The sequence below is a fragment of the Mytilus californianus genome, unplaced genomic scaffold, assembly GCF_021869535.1.
Source record: "Mytilus californianus isolate M0D057914Y unplaced genomic scaffold, xbMytCali1.0.p SCAF_42, whole genome shotgun sequence".
In the NCBI taxonomy this organism is placed as follows: domain Eukaryota; kingdom Metazoa; phylum Mollusca; class Bivalvia; order Mytilida; family Mytilidae; genus Mytilus; species Mytilus californianus.
The window spans coordinates 582,786-597,542 of NW_026262693.1; the positions used below are offsets into that span (position 1 = coordinate 582,786).

Genomic DNA, 14,757 nt, shown 5'->3' on the forward strand with positions numbered 1-14,757 from the left:
TAGTCTTTCACATACCAACTGCAAAAAAAAAAAAAAAAAAACAGAAAAAAAATCTAAAGACAAATTTCTATTATTTCATGAAAATACATCATGTGTACATAAGATCCATCTAAACTGTCTTTCAGTGATAATGTATAGTTTAATGACAGATTCTTACTTGACAGGCATATGAATTGCATGAATAATTTGATTTTAATGCTAAAGGAGCAACCACTGGCTAAATGACCTTTTCTTTTATTAATATTCTGACATTTTTATGACTAAATTACTGATATGAATGCTCTATATCCATAATTCTTCATACTTTAAGAGCTTGTAAGGCAAATGAATGATTCAGGACCAATGTTTTAATACACATTTGCTATAATATATCAATATTTTCAAATAATGACTTAAGATTTTTTCTGTTAACACAATTAATAATGATAATTACTTCTTTCCAAAAATAAATATATTTATACAATAAAAACTTGCCATTCTTGAAATAAAAATCTTCATAATAAAAATTTGATGAGTCATTTGCTCTAAAGTTTTTATTTACACATAAGATATATAATTTACAAATATGCATATAAAATGTAATATCAAAAAATGGTAAACATCTTAAACATGAAAATGTCATAAATATTGCATTTGTATATTACTGTATAAAGAACCCAAAAAATAATCCTGCTGCAGCATGAAACTGCCACACATTCAATTAAACTTGTGTCTACACACAAATGTACATGCCTTTAATAAGTGAAAATATTTTTTTTGTCTCATACTTTTTTAGATAAAAATTATCTCCATTATATGACATTACAATCAAGTCTATAAGCAAGGGTCAAATTGTGAATAATTTTTAGATAGATGACATTTTACTGATTAATGTGAAACTTGCAATGTAAAATGCAGTATACTGTGTTAGTCATAATATGTACTTCAAAAAGAGTAATACTTCCCTAAAACCAATTTGAATCTAGCCATAAAAATTGATATCAAGTATAATTAATCCATAATTTGAAAGATCATTATTTCAACTGTTTTTTTTATTCATCCTTTTTATCTGTGCCTCTCAAAGATTTATAAGTTTAGATATGTTTACATCAGTGAGAGGACTCATAATAAATTTGAATATGAGCTCTGGACCAACAAAATCGAAATCTACACATCTTTTAAAATTTATCAAAATGAGGCAGTTTGACTGGTATGAAAATGATACCAAATATGGAATTTGGTATAAAAAATATAAATTTAGTTAATAAAAAAATCTAAAATCAAAAAGTGTGCTGCCATTCCTAATGACATAGAAACATTCCATAATTAGGATGATAATGTAAAAATAACTCAAAATAATCCAATTAAACCATCTAAATCATACAGGTGAACAAGATTAATCTCCCTTTGTTGAAAAAATGTTTCTAATCTGAAATTTTGCTGATTTTAACATGTTTGGAACATCACATCCAAGAAAAGCATTAATGGCTGTCAAAGCTACAAAACTCATTCCATAGAACAGATGCCATTCAGAGAACACTTTGGTGAAGATTTGACAGAATGCCATGGTCATAAGGAACAGCAGATTGGCCTGTAATAGAAATAAAATAGGGGATTATCTCCCTGTATAAGATGATTCAGTAACAATACATAATTGCTAGTGATTTACAAAAACCATCAGACTCCAGCCATCATCAGCCTGTTTCACAGCAAATTTCTCAACACAGCAATAGTGATGTTTTAATGTAGAAGATGCTTTATTTTCCATTAAATTGGCTCACAACGAGCATATTACAATATAAGACATTATTTTAGACAACAACAAAAATTAAATAAAAAAATAAAAGCAATATATATGATATAAAATCACTTTCATCTGTACTGCACCTTAACTAGTTAAATATTATTTCATAAGGATATAACATTGTTGGAAAGGGCATTTTCAATTCTGTAAAATATGACTTCATTAAAGTGGTTTGCTAGATTTAAGCCAACCACAGATAATTTTCATGATTAACATAAAGAAAAAGTGCTGCCTAACATGCCTAAATAAACAAAAAAACTATTTTCAGCAATTAAATCACCAGAAAAAACCTTTTCCTTGTAAAAATTTGTAAGGGTTCAGCGGAACCCACTGTCTCGCCTACTTTTTCTGTTAATCGCAGGCTCAACAAAAATGAGGAAGTAAATCAATAAAAATATTCCTCTTGATACTATCTTTTGATTGTAAGAAGCTTCTGTCCAAGTTTGGTAAAAATCCAGGATAGTTTATGAATCTAATAAATGTTTAAAAACTTTAACTGCAGACTGAATGTAATGTTAACTGGAAGAAAACAAAATTTCCTTCTAGATACTAGCATTTGATCATAAACAAGCTTATGTCCAAGTTTGGTACAAATCCAAAATAGTATAAGAAAGTTATTAAAATTTTAAAAACTTTAACCACAAGAGTGAATGTGTTGTTTCCTGGCAGAAAATCTAAGTCCATTTAAAAGTAAAATAAGGAAAAAATGGATTTATTTTTTTACAAAATTTACTGCTGGATACTATCTTATGATCATAAACAAGCTTATGTCTAAGTTTGGTACAAACCCAGGATAGTTTAAGAAAGTTATTAAAATTTTAAAAACTTTAACCACAGAGTGAATGTAATATTTCCCGGCAGAAAAACTAAGTCCATTTATAAGTAAAATACAGAAAAAATGGAATTTTATTTTTACAAAATTTACTTCTGGATACTATCTTATGATCATAAACAAGCTTCTGTCCAAGTTTGGTAGAAATCCAGGATAGTTTAAGAAAGTTATTAAAATTTCAAAAACTTTAACCACAGAGTGAATATTTGTGGACGCTGCCGACGGAATGTAGGATCGCTATGTCTCGCTTTTTAGACTAAAGTCGAAGGCTTGACAAAAATGATCTTTTGGCTAAGGTTGTGTTAAGTAGATGCGAGTCAAACCTTTAAGATTTTGAAATTATTTGAAATTTGACAGCATTTACTATATACAATATTCATGAAGGTAAAAAGGAAATATTTCAAACAAAAATAGCAATGCTAGAGTGAACTACATATATTCAACATTAATTCCACAACTTAGTTCATAGGTAGATTTGTCCATTGTTAAAATAATACAATTAAAGGGACTTAACTCCCTTAGCATCTTAAATTTGAAGTATCACACAAAACCAGCTTCTTTATATGAATTGCTGATTAATAAATAAGTATAATACGTATAAACTGTTAAACAATTTAAATATTACATGTATTATGAATATTAACCAAGATTTTGCAGTCAAAGGACAGCATAACTCTATTTTTTCTAGAACATTGCATATTTTTTACACACATTTTTTCAAACTTTATAGACAAATAAAAAGAGTGAAGAGTCGTGGTTTTACAAAGAAATTGTTTAATGTTAGATTGACTGATAGAATAGTGGTCATGAATTTTGAAGGATGGAGGCTTATATAGAGCATGTAGAGAAAAAAGGAATTTGGGTATAAATTTATGAATGGGGGCCCAGCATGCATAAACCCTCTTGACAAAATTTGATCAAATATTTAAAAGGAAAATATTTTGGGGTTTATTTTGTAGATCATCTACTTAAATACACAAACATTTAGGAATATTAAATATATATACATTTTTTTAACTTGTGGTCCGGAACACAGTTATCATCCTTTGAATTTCATTGTCTACAAATATAGTCCCTAGTGTGGACAGTGCTTTTTATGCCTCAAATAGCAAGAAGGGGGATAAATTTACACTGTAAAAAAATGTGGGTCATGGATTTTAAAATAAAGTAGTGATTTGGTCCAGACAAAAAAAGATTCAAAATTAGTATGTTTGAAGCTGTCAAAAGGATTCAAGACCCCCTTAACATAAAATTGTCCAAAGTTCGAGTTTAAAGCTGATGAAGTTTTCTATACTTTTGATATAATTTGTCCCAAAAGTAGTACACCACACTGTTAAACTATAATGGAGAAAGCACACATGCGATTTTTTTAATTTTCATTTATTGTCTAAAAGAAATGCATTACAAAAAAACTTTGTTGTCGAGCCATGTTAGCACATGTAATTATCAAGCTTGAATCATGAATTTATCTAAGGCTAGGAAAATACACTGTTTTTTTTTTAATGTTTTGATTCAGGTTAGCTATCTTCAAATTGGCAAGGTAAGTTGGTAAAATGTTTTCCTTTTTTTGAGATTTTATTAGACCTGAATTATTACATTAACATAAATTGAACCTAATCAAAATCTATTTAAGTAATACAATGTATCAAGTTCTTCTTGTCTGTTGCTGATGGTTAAAAACTATGAATCAAATGATCAGAATATGAAATAAATTAAAAACTTTTTGTTTAATTTTTACATTTTTACTTGAATTGCCGACATGTTACGTTAAAAGTGGCAAAAGGCAAAAACAGATCTGATTTTACTTGTTTAAAAACAAATAAGTTTTTTTCTAATTTCATGGTTCATATGGTCCAATGTAATTTTGAGCTAGGGACAAAAAACTAGAGGCTCTAAAGAGCCTGTGTCGCTCACCTTGGTCTATGTGCATATTAAACAAAGGACACAGATGGATTCATGACAAAATTGTGTTTTGGTGATGGTGATGTGTTTGTAGATCTTACTTTACTGAACATTCTTGCTCCTTACTATTATCTCTATCTATAATGAACTTGGCCCGGTAGTTACAGTGGAAAATACTTTGTAAAAATTTACAAAAATTTACAAAATTTATGAAAAATTGTAAAAAATTGACTATAAAGGGCAATAACTCCTTAAGGGGTCAATTGACAATTTTGGTCATGTTGCCTCATTTGTAGATCTTACTTTGCTGTACATTATTGCTGTTAACAGTTTATCTCTATCTATAACAATATTCAAGATAATAACCAAAAGCTGCAAAATTTTCTTAAAATTACCAATTCAGGGGCAGCAACCCAACAACGGGTTGCCTGATTGGTCTGAAAATTTCAGGGCAGATAAATCTTGACCTAATGAACAATTTTATTCTCATCAGATTTGCTCTTAATGCTTTGGTTTCAGAGATATGAGCCAAAAACTGCATTTTACCCTATGTACTATTTTTTAGCCATGTCGGCCATCTTGGTTCGCGGGCGGGGTCATCGGACACATTTTTTAAACTAGATACCCTAATGATGATTGTGGACAAGTTTGGTTAAATTTGTCTTAGTAGTTTCAGAGGAGAAGATTTTTGTAAAAGATTACAAAAATTTATGAAAAATGGTTAAAATTGACTATAAAGGGCAATAACTCCTAAAGGGGTCAAATGACCATTTTGGTCAAGTTGACTTATTTGTAGATCTTACTTTGCTGAACATTATTGCTATTTACAGTTTATCTCTATCTATAATAATGTTCAAGATAATAACCAAAAACGGCAAAATTTCCTTAAAATTACCAATTCAGGGGCAGCAACCCAACAACGGGTTGTCCGATTCATCTGAAAATTTCAGGGAAGATAGATCTTGACCTGATAAACAATTTTACCCCATGTCAAATTTGCTCTAAATGCTTTGGTTTCAGAGATATAAGCCAAAATCTACATTTTACCCCTATGTTCTATTTTTAGCCATGGCGGCCATCTTGGTTGGTTGGCCGGGTCACCGGACACATTTTTTTAAACTAGATACCCCAATGATGATTGTGGCCAAGTTTGGTCAAATTTGGCCCAGTAGTTTCAGAGGAGAAGATTTTTGTAAAAGTTTACGGACGACGGACGCCAAGTGATGAGAAAAGCTCACTTGACCTTTCAGGTCAGGTGAGCTAAAAAGTGTTCATCGGGTAACTGGATCGAAAACATGTTTTTTTTCTTTTTATTCAAGAGCATACAAACTATAGCTTCTTAAACAAACTCCATTTGTTATTTCTGAAAACTGTACAATTCAAACGAGATTGATTGATTGATTGGTATTTAATGACACTTTCAACACTATTGTGCTATTTGGTGGCAGTCAGTTTGTCTTGGCAGAGAAAGCCTGAGTGCCAATAGAGAACCACTGACCTTCAGTGAGAAAACTGACAATTCTCGTCAATTGAGTTTGGAGTCGATCCCACCTGCAAAGTGCTGGATTCACACTCACAACCTAAGTGTTGACTGGCTAGTGATACAGAAGTTTGACTACTTAGACCACTCTGCCACTGAGGCCCCAAATATTCGTACAAGATACATAGTGATTAAAGTGTTTCTTTATATATATGTTATTTTTTTTCTTCTGCAATTCAGTCCAAATAAGTATATACGTACAACACCATGAGATAATAGTATGGACTTCTTGTCTTCCTCTCGCAGGAAGTTGACACTGCGACCTGCTGTGATGGCTAGCATTAGGAAACTAGCTCCCATTCCACGGGCCAAGAAACCATGAGCTGTGTCCAGATCAGTCAGGGTGGTCTAAAAAAAATGACCACAACTTAGAAAATTGTCTTAGTGACCAAACTTTGAGGTCAATTTCAGGAACATAGCATTACATAAAAACTTCATGATAAAATGGTTGCCTACATGTACCTAGAAATGACTTTCATTAGGTTAATTCATTCTCAGGTAAAAAGCAGTTACATTTAATAAAAAATACTAGATATGTATATATGAGTGTAAACATTAAGTTAAAAGAGTTCTAGTTACCGGTACCTAATAATAATAGTAATTAGAGTTCAACACTTGTGCATATTGTTTCTTTATACATCTGAATACCAGTAAATTGTTAACAAGTTTTTAGGATCAAATTACAGTTTATCTCTCTTGATTCAGCTGACTTAATGGAAAAATAAAACACTTTATTTCCTCTGACATGTCTGAGTGTTTTTTTCTGGATTGACCTTCATCATGAACTCTCAAACCTAAACATTTGAACACGTTGAAATTCAGGGATGTAGAAATATGTATAAATGTTAGGACTAACTTTCCATTCCAATCTGTTTGTTATGTATTGTATTACGTTGTATAAAATATAGATTCCAATTTTGATTTTATGAACGAACTGTCCCGGTTGAAAAAACACAAATTGGAAGATCATGTATTGTATTATTTATAATCACAATCAGCATCAGAGTTTTTTTTCATATAAATGTGAGCGTGAATCTGTGTTATAATTTTTCTTTTTCTTAATTATATGATTGTAATATCTCTTTAATTAGGCTTTAAATTAGTTTATAGTTTATAAATGGTTTGACAATCTTTATGCATACATCATACTATCTGAAGTATTATTTGGAACGATTTAGCATTAAGTAACAATGACTTCTTCAATGCAAGTAGATGCTTTAAAAATTAATCAAAACCACATTAACGGTACCAATTTTACTGCACCACGAAGTGCAAATAAACATTCTAATGTAGAATCTTACCTGAAACTGACATTGTATCCGTGGGAAAACAAAGGACAATATACCATGGAGGAACCAAATAAGGAAATCCACCCTGATGTTCACATTTCTCCATGTTTTGCCTTGTTCTGAATATCCTCCCCAGTCTGACTCTGCCAAGGAGTAGTATAGATATCCAATAAAAAACAGCACTGTAGCCGGCCATGACACTTGATACAACTGAAAATAATGAACATGATAGGTGTTATCAAAGTGTAAGAAGTGTGAAATATTTCAAATTATAGATGTAACATATCATTAAAATACTGTAACATGATTTCTTTTTGCAGGGTTAACTTTTCAGAACTTAATTTTTTCAACTGATAAAATGCGAATTCAAATAACAGGACAAAGTGATATCAAACATAGACTTAATTAGTACTTCATAAGAAAAGTGGATCTGTTTGTTTTTAGGTAATTCTGCCTTTATAAATAATGCAATCAGATTTTTTAATATGAGTTCAAATAATTAATGAGATACTTTTAAATTTACCTTCACTTTTTTGCAAATTATTTCTAGTGGTTAATTCATAGATAAAAAAAGATGTGGTATGAGTGCCAATGAGACAACTCTCCATCCAAGTCACAATATGTAAAAGTAAACCATTATAGGTCAAAGTATGGCCTTCAACACGGAGCCTTGGATCACACCGAACAGCAAGCTATAAAGGGCCCCAAAAATGACCAGTCACGGGCAGTGTAAAACCATTCAAACAGGAAAAACCAACGGTCTAATCTATATAAAAAAACGAGAAACATTTATGAACCACATCAACAACGACAACCACTGAACATCAGGTTCCTGACTTAGGACAGGTGCAAACAAATGCAGTGGGTTTGAACGTTTTATCTGGCGCCAACCTTCACCCTAACCTGAGACAGTGGTGTAACAATACGACATAAAAGGACACACTATAAAACATTTATTGAAAAAAGACTCCATTCATCAAAATATGAATACTAACAGATTTTAGACAAAAGTTAGACCATGAAAACCAAATTACCAAATAGTTAAATTATAAACCACAAAAAAATATATTAAATCCAAAACCAGTATGAAATAATTTTGCCAAACAACTGGTCACTTATGGACCATCAAAAAGAGCTTGTTGAGAAGAATCTTTAACGTGCAAAGAGCATGGTACTCCCTGAACACGGGACCTCAGATTTAACGTCCCCATCCGACAGACATTTTCATGCCTGTAAACATGGTAAACAAGTTTGGACAAACAAAGATATCTTGTTTTAAAACAGAATATCATGATAGCTAGATAATCTCAGATGAGAGGGTCTGGATGGAAAGCCCTTCATTTTTTTTATTCTTTAATTTTTTATATCATTTTTCTCTATTCTTAAAATGTTATGCTTATTATTCTCTATACTTTAAAGACCTTCAGAATAATAAACAAATTCTATTAATAACAGAAAATATCCAAGCTTTTACAATACATGAAAATATACATATAATTCAGATGTACATGAAATCACCATGAAATTAGTGACACATGTATGTTATTGAAAATGGTAGCTTAAAAGTCAAATAGGGTTCTTACTGAATTGTAATATTGAGCCCTAGTACATTGTAGTATAATACATTTACTTGTGTATTTAAAAAAATACTGTTTGCATATTCAAGAATTTTCAGCACCTGCACATTTTTATGACACCACATATAAGTAGTAGTAGCTTTGGCATAATTAAGTCAAATGAATACATCAATATATGTGTTTATAAGTTATTATTTTCGCTGTCAGTGTTTGTCCTAGAAATGATTTGAAGAATGGGGGATTGACTATTATAAAATGAAATGATTGTGATCATGAGAGTTATAGGTAATTTCAAATTTTTAAAATGTCTATAGTCTTAAGCTTATATGAACAATAAACTTTTTTTCACACGTTTCTTGGACCATAAAAGGGGTGCGCACTATACACCCCAAAAGAAGGTAGTTATTTGTTGAATAGGTCTGTAACAAATCTTACAACATTGAAAATTTCAAGTTCAACAGAACAGAAAATAAAGTCTATGATATTTACATTCAATTCTTCAAAAAAGCAATAAACTGACTTGCACAAGTCTCCTAAGTTTCTGACTTGTTTATGTCTGAGCTCAAACTGTTGGAAAAGGGAAAGTTTTATTTCTATGACTTATTTATTATGAAAACCCATGATAAACAGGGGTGAAAAAGGAAGTAAAAATGTGGTCACATGGCATAAGAAATTATATAGTTTTGTAATTCTTACCTTCAAATTGATGTTGTTCTTCTTGCTGTCTGCTGCTGCTTTCATGGTGAAGTGCATCAACATTGATATGGCAGCAAAGTACTGTTAAAAAAAATACAAAGTAGTCATTCATCATGTTCATAAGTACAATATTAAACAATTTACAATGTTTCATTTATCGCCAAGTAAAGTATTGCCCTGGTAAACATTTTTTGCACATTTACCTGTTTGTGAAGAATTTTTTGATATATTTCGAAATACTTAGCTTGACGTTCTTCTTAATAAAGGTTACAACAATGATATGTACATGTATACTGTTGTTGTTAGATAATCAAATCTTTTCTTTGTTTAATATCAATTTGCTTTTTTACCACCTTTATAAATTGTGTGCAAAACTCAGCATACATGTAACCTTGACAGACTTTATGTTTTGGAGTTTAGTATGGCGTCCATTTTCACTGAACTAGTACACAATTTTATTTAGGGGCCAGCTGAGGACCACCTCCGGGTGCGGGATTTTATCGCTGCGTTGAAGACCATTGGTGGCCTTCGGCTGTTGTCTACTCTTTGGTCGGGTTGTTGTCTCTTTGACATATTCTCCATTTCCATTCTCAATTTTATTATTAATAAAGGTTACAACAATGATATTTACACTGTTGTGCTTATTTACCATGTTAACCATGTTTATAAATTGTGTGCATAACTCAGCATACATGTAGTTGGAAACACAACACACATACAGTATTTCCATTTTTTCCCCTTTATATTGAAATTCTATACTTTATTTTTTGTTATCTACTTTTGGCAATATACTGTCTGTTCATGATGTTGCTACTTGTATATGAAATCTACTAAAAAGTACATGTTCAGCAACAAGTATTAGACATGTTAAAGTGTTGGGTGGCATTATTTCTCAATCATCAGATTATGCACTTTGAGCTAGCTTTCAATAATTGTGGGCATACTTACCCACTTCCTGTTAACAAAGCTGTTATGTTTTCACTTTTGAATCATTGTCATGGATTATGTTTCAGACTTACCAATGTTCTGGCCCAAAGCAGTGATGTCTTAGCCTTTGAGTCATAGTCATGGATTTTGTTACATAGACTTACCAATGTCCTGGCCCAAAGCAGTGATCTTCACCTTTGAGTCAGTCATGGATTTTGTTTCAGACTTACCAATGTCCTGGCCCAAAGCAGTGATCTTCACCTTTGAGTCACAGTCGTGGATTTTGTTTCATAGACTAACCAATGTCCTGGACTAAAGCAGTGAGATGTCCACAGTCATAGACTTACCAATGTCCTGGACCACAGCAGAGATGTTTTCACTGTTGGGTCACTTGACTTTCTTGTTAAGATATGTGACAGAGCGTCAGCAAGCAGAATTATACCCAGACATCTGATTTCCTGGAGATGGAGGGCATCAACCTTGTTCTGAATCTGAAATATATATGTATATATTGAATACCTTTTTTTTTTACTTATATACATGTACATTGGACATGCAGTCACAGTTCAACTTACAATGGAGTATGTTGACTCTGGTCCTACATTGTAATTAAGACCTAATTTAAACTAATCATTTACCATTGAAGGAGCCTGTACAAATGCCGTATGCAACTGAAACTGCACAAAAATCCTGAAAATTAACATTTATTGTTTGAAATTTTCATGATGTACATTTTTTTAAATTATCATTAATAATTAACATGACTAATATTGATCCAAATCTTAGTCACACTTAATTTTTTCTCTGTTTTTCTGTCAAATAGATAGGTACATTTTAACTACTTAAATTTGGAAAACATATAAATACAGATGTATGAATAAAAGGAGATATGGGTAAACATTAGATTCAATGAGACAGCAACCCAATAAATAACTAAAAGGTGACTTTTCCTAACAAGAATTGGTTAAGTAAAAATGAAAAGTATTCTGACATTCAATTGTTACAATATAAAAATAAGGAGATACATGTGGTATGATTGCCAATGAGACAACTATCCACTAAAGTTCAAATGAAGTGGATGTTAGCAATTATAGGCAACCGTACGGCCTTCAACAATTCCTTTTCAGCTTAATCTAGAGTTGCTTTTTTATTACAGAGATACATTTATGCTGAGTGCTGAAAAGTGAAGAAAACACTAGAGGCATAAAGACCAGATGAGCATGCCAACTTTGTCATGCTTTTTTAACATGTAGCTAAGAAATGGGCTGTACCTGTAGAACAGGTCAGGAATAACCATTAATTGGTGGATTATACGTAACCTCAGTTAACATACATGTACATGTATAATCCACCATTTGACATATTGTGAGATAGACCAATTGAGGTTTAATGCAGTTTTAATCACACTTTTTTAAGAGATATTTAAGCATCTGTTTGCATATATACCATACCAAGGACATATATTAGTTATAGGTCCGTGACCATACTAAGCTTTGATAACAACTTAGTATAGACATGTAAATGCTTCAGACATTTCATTCTGCATTTTGTTAGAGAAACACAAAAACTAATATGACCTGTCATTTTCCAAATTATAAATTCTGAGCTTTTATCTCTTTAATCTTATTTTTGTTCTGCAGTCTCTTAGTCTTACTGTCAACTTTTACAATAAAATAAGAAGTTGGTACTGATGCAGCCTTAAATTAAAGAGTTATGAATCCGGGTCCGTTCGCGCCCAATCACGTTCGCCCCCTTTTCACTTTCGCACCCTACACGTTCGCACCCAAAGTCCGTTCGCACCCTACACGTTCGCGCCCAATTTTTATTGGTTTTGTCTTTAATAATTTATAAACGAGTTTTGGTAAGTGTATTGCTATAAATATATATTTTTTCATTGTTTCTAAATAAAGTGAGATTCTGACAAGGTTTTTTTGTGTCATGGTAAATGTATTGGCTATTGCTATAAACATATTTTTTTTCATTGTTTTTTAAATAAAGTGAGATTCTGACGACCAGTGATCACCAGTAATATGTTTTTGTGTTGAATAATTTTTAATCATGTTTTGGTTAGTGTATTGTTATAAATGTTTTTTTCATTGTTTCTAAATATAGTGAGATTCTGACAAACGTTTTTTAATGTGTTGAATAAATCTTAATCATGTTTAGGTAAGTGTATTGCTTTCTATATATCTATATATCTATATACATGATATATATATATATATATATAAATTTATTTTTTTCATTGTTTCTAAATAAAGTGAGATTCTGACAACGTTTTTTTTTGTGTTGATAAAATCTTAATCATGTTTTGGTTAGTGTATTGCTATAAATATTTCTTTTTTACTGTTTCAAAAGGAATTGGGATTCTGAAAACGTTTTTTTTTTATGTGTTGAATAATTCGTAATCATGTTTTGGATAGTGTATTGCTATAAATATTTTTTTTCATTGTTTATGAATAAAGTGAGATTCTGACACACATGAGATCAAAGGAACCAAGCTGTTAAAAACAATAATCTTTCATGTCTTTTATTTAAAATCTTCAAAGTTTTACTCATACCAAGCTAAATACATGCAGTATTTACATCAAAGCAAGTTAAAACAACCATGACAACAGTCAATTGTGGAATTATACCTCAACAAGGTATAATCCATCTTTTTACAAAATGTAGCACAGGAAGTTGGAAGCAATTACATGTCACCAATGAGTACTCATCAAAGCTCAAATGCTTAAGGTGGTACATTTATATATGACCTGTAGAAACCTTATCACAATCACTATATCAGGTTAACATGATAAATACATCTACACATATCTTGGCTGATCAGCTGATAGTATATATAAACGTGCAATATATGATTAGTAACTTTTTAAAGTTATCATTTGTAAAATATTACCAAATATCCTGCTACTACTTCTGGGAATATGAGTAATGCGAAACCTTTCACTGCAAACATAAAAGTGAAAAAGTTCTGCCAAATTTCTGGACCCCATGGTACTACGAGCAAAAACAAAATAATGACAAGTGGCAGAATGACATCTGCATCAATTGACGTTAGATAATCTGTTATGAAGTTTAAATCCATCCTATAGACTATAAGAGTTGTTTACATTTGAAATTGAAATTTTGAGCGGTAGACGCCAAAATATAGGTCAACAACATAAAATACGAAACTAAAGCGGATATGCAATGACTTTCCGGAATAAGTCGATCTGTACTAGTTGATAAAACATAATTATGTATATTTCAATAAACTTCATAATTTGCAAAAACAATCATTAAAAATACAAGCAGTTTAAGGTCGGTATGAAAATATACCAACTGATACTCACTAGACTTGAAGAAATTTTATAAAAATATAAAAATGTTTTATAGTCCCAGCATGAACGAATTAATCAAAGCCTTCAAAATGTGAAGTCAAACGCTCTCTATATCAAAAACTTGTTAAGGGATGTACAGGTGTTATGCATTCAAGAACACTGGCTCTTCAATGCGGAAAAGAAAATCATAGCTGAAGTTGCTGAAAATAGCGGATACATAGCTAAAAGCGTTGACGATAATGACGACCCTGATTTCAACGTATCAATGAAAAGAGGATATGGTGGAGTAGCCATAATCTGGAAAAAAAGAAATTAATGAAAATATAAAGGAACTGATAGACGGTGGAAATAGAATACAAGCCATACATATTCAACAAGGAGACAAACCAATATGTCTTATAAATGTATATATGCCATCAGATAACAAAAATGCAGATATCGAATACAAAGACACTTTGGCTCAAATTGATGAAATGATAGAGAAATATAAAGATACACACGAAATTATAGTATGTGGAGACATGAACGGGTCACTCCATAGAAGCTCTACACCTCATGATAAAATTCTACAAACTTTCTGCAAGGAAAAATGTATAGGAAATACTGAGAAATGCCCATTAAAAGAAACATTTTATCACCAGAATGGTAAATCGAAAGGACAAATTGATTACTTCCTCTTCAAAAGTAACTCGGAAATAATAAATAAAATCAGACAAATTGATGTCCTTGACACTGACCCAGAGAATACCTCGGACCATGTACCTGTTATTCTGACACTGAATAGCCAACTGAAAAAAGTAAGGGAAAAAGCAACAACTATCATAGCAAAACCTAAATGGACTGACTGTGACCATCAAATTTATAAGGAAATCATCAATAAAGATCTAC

General features: G+C 31.3%; 1 protein-coding gene across 1 annotated transcript; it reads right to left on the bottom strand.

Moving 5' to 3' along the window:
- Window positions 1-1,140: 1,140 nt before the first annotated feature.
- Window positions 1,141-13,693, bottom strand: LOC127699854 (uncharacterized). The gene is made up of 6 exons (XM_052203242.1): window positions 13,446-13,693; window positions 10,894-11,037; window positions 9,620-9,700; window positions 7,359-7,556; window positions 6,259-6,405; window positions 1,141-1,570 (listed from the first exon to the last, which is right to left on the bottom strand). The coding sequence occupies exons 1-6, from the start codon at window positions 13,632-13,634 to the stop codon at window positions 1,376-1,378; spliced, it is 954 nt and encodes a 317-aa protein (XP_052059202.1). The 5' UTR covers window positions 13,635-13,693; the 3' UTR covers window positions 1,141-1,375.
- Between the last annotated feature and the right edge of the window lie 1,064 nt (window positions 13,694-14,757).

Coding starts and splice junctions, on each gene's coding strand:
- LOC127699854 (XM_052203242.1), bottom strand. CDS start 13,634: ATGGATTTAAACTTCATAACAGATTATCTAACGTCAATTGATGCAGAT. Junction 6,406..7,358: donor GGATACAATGTCAGTTTCAG/GTAAGATTCTAC, acceptor CATTTTTTTTAG/ACCACCCTGACTGATCTGGA. Junction 1,571..6,258: donor TACTATTATCTCATGGTGTT/GTACGTATATAC, acceptor TTTCTATTACAG/GCCAATCTGCTGTTCCTTAT.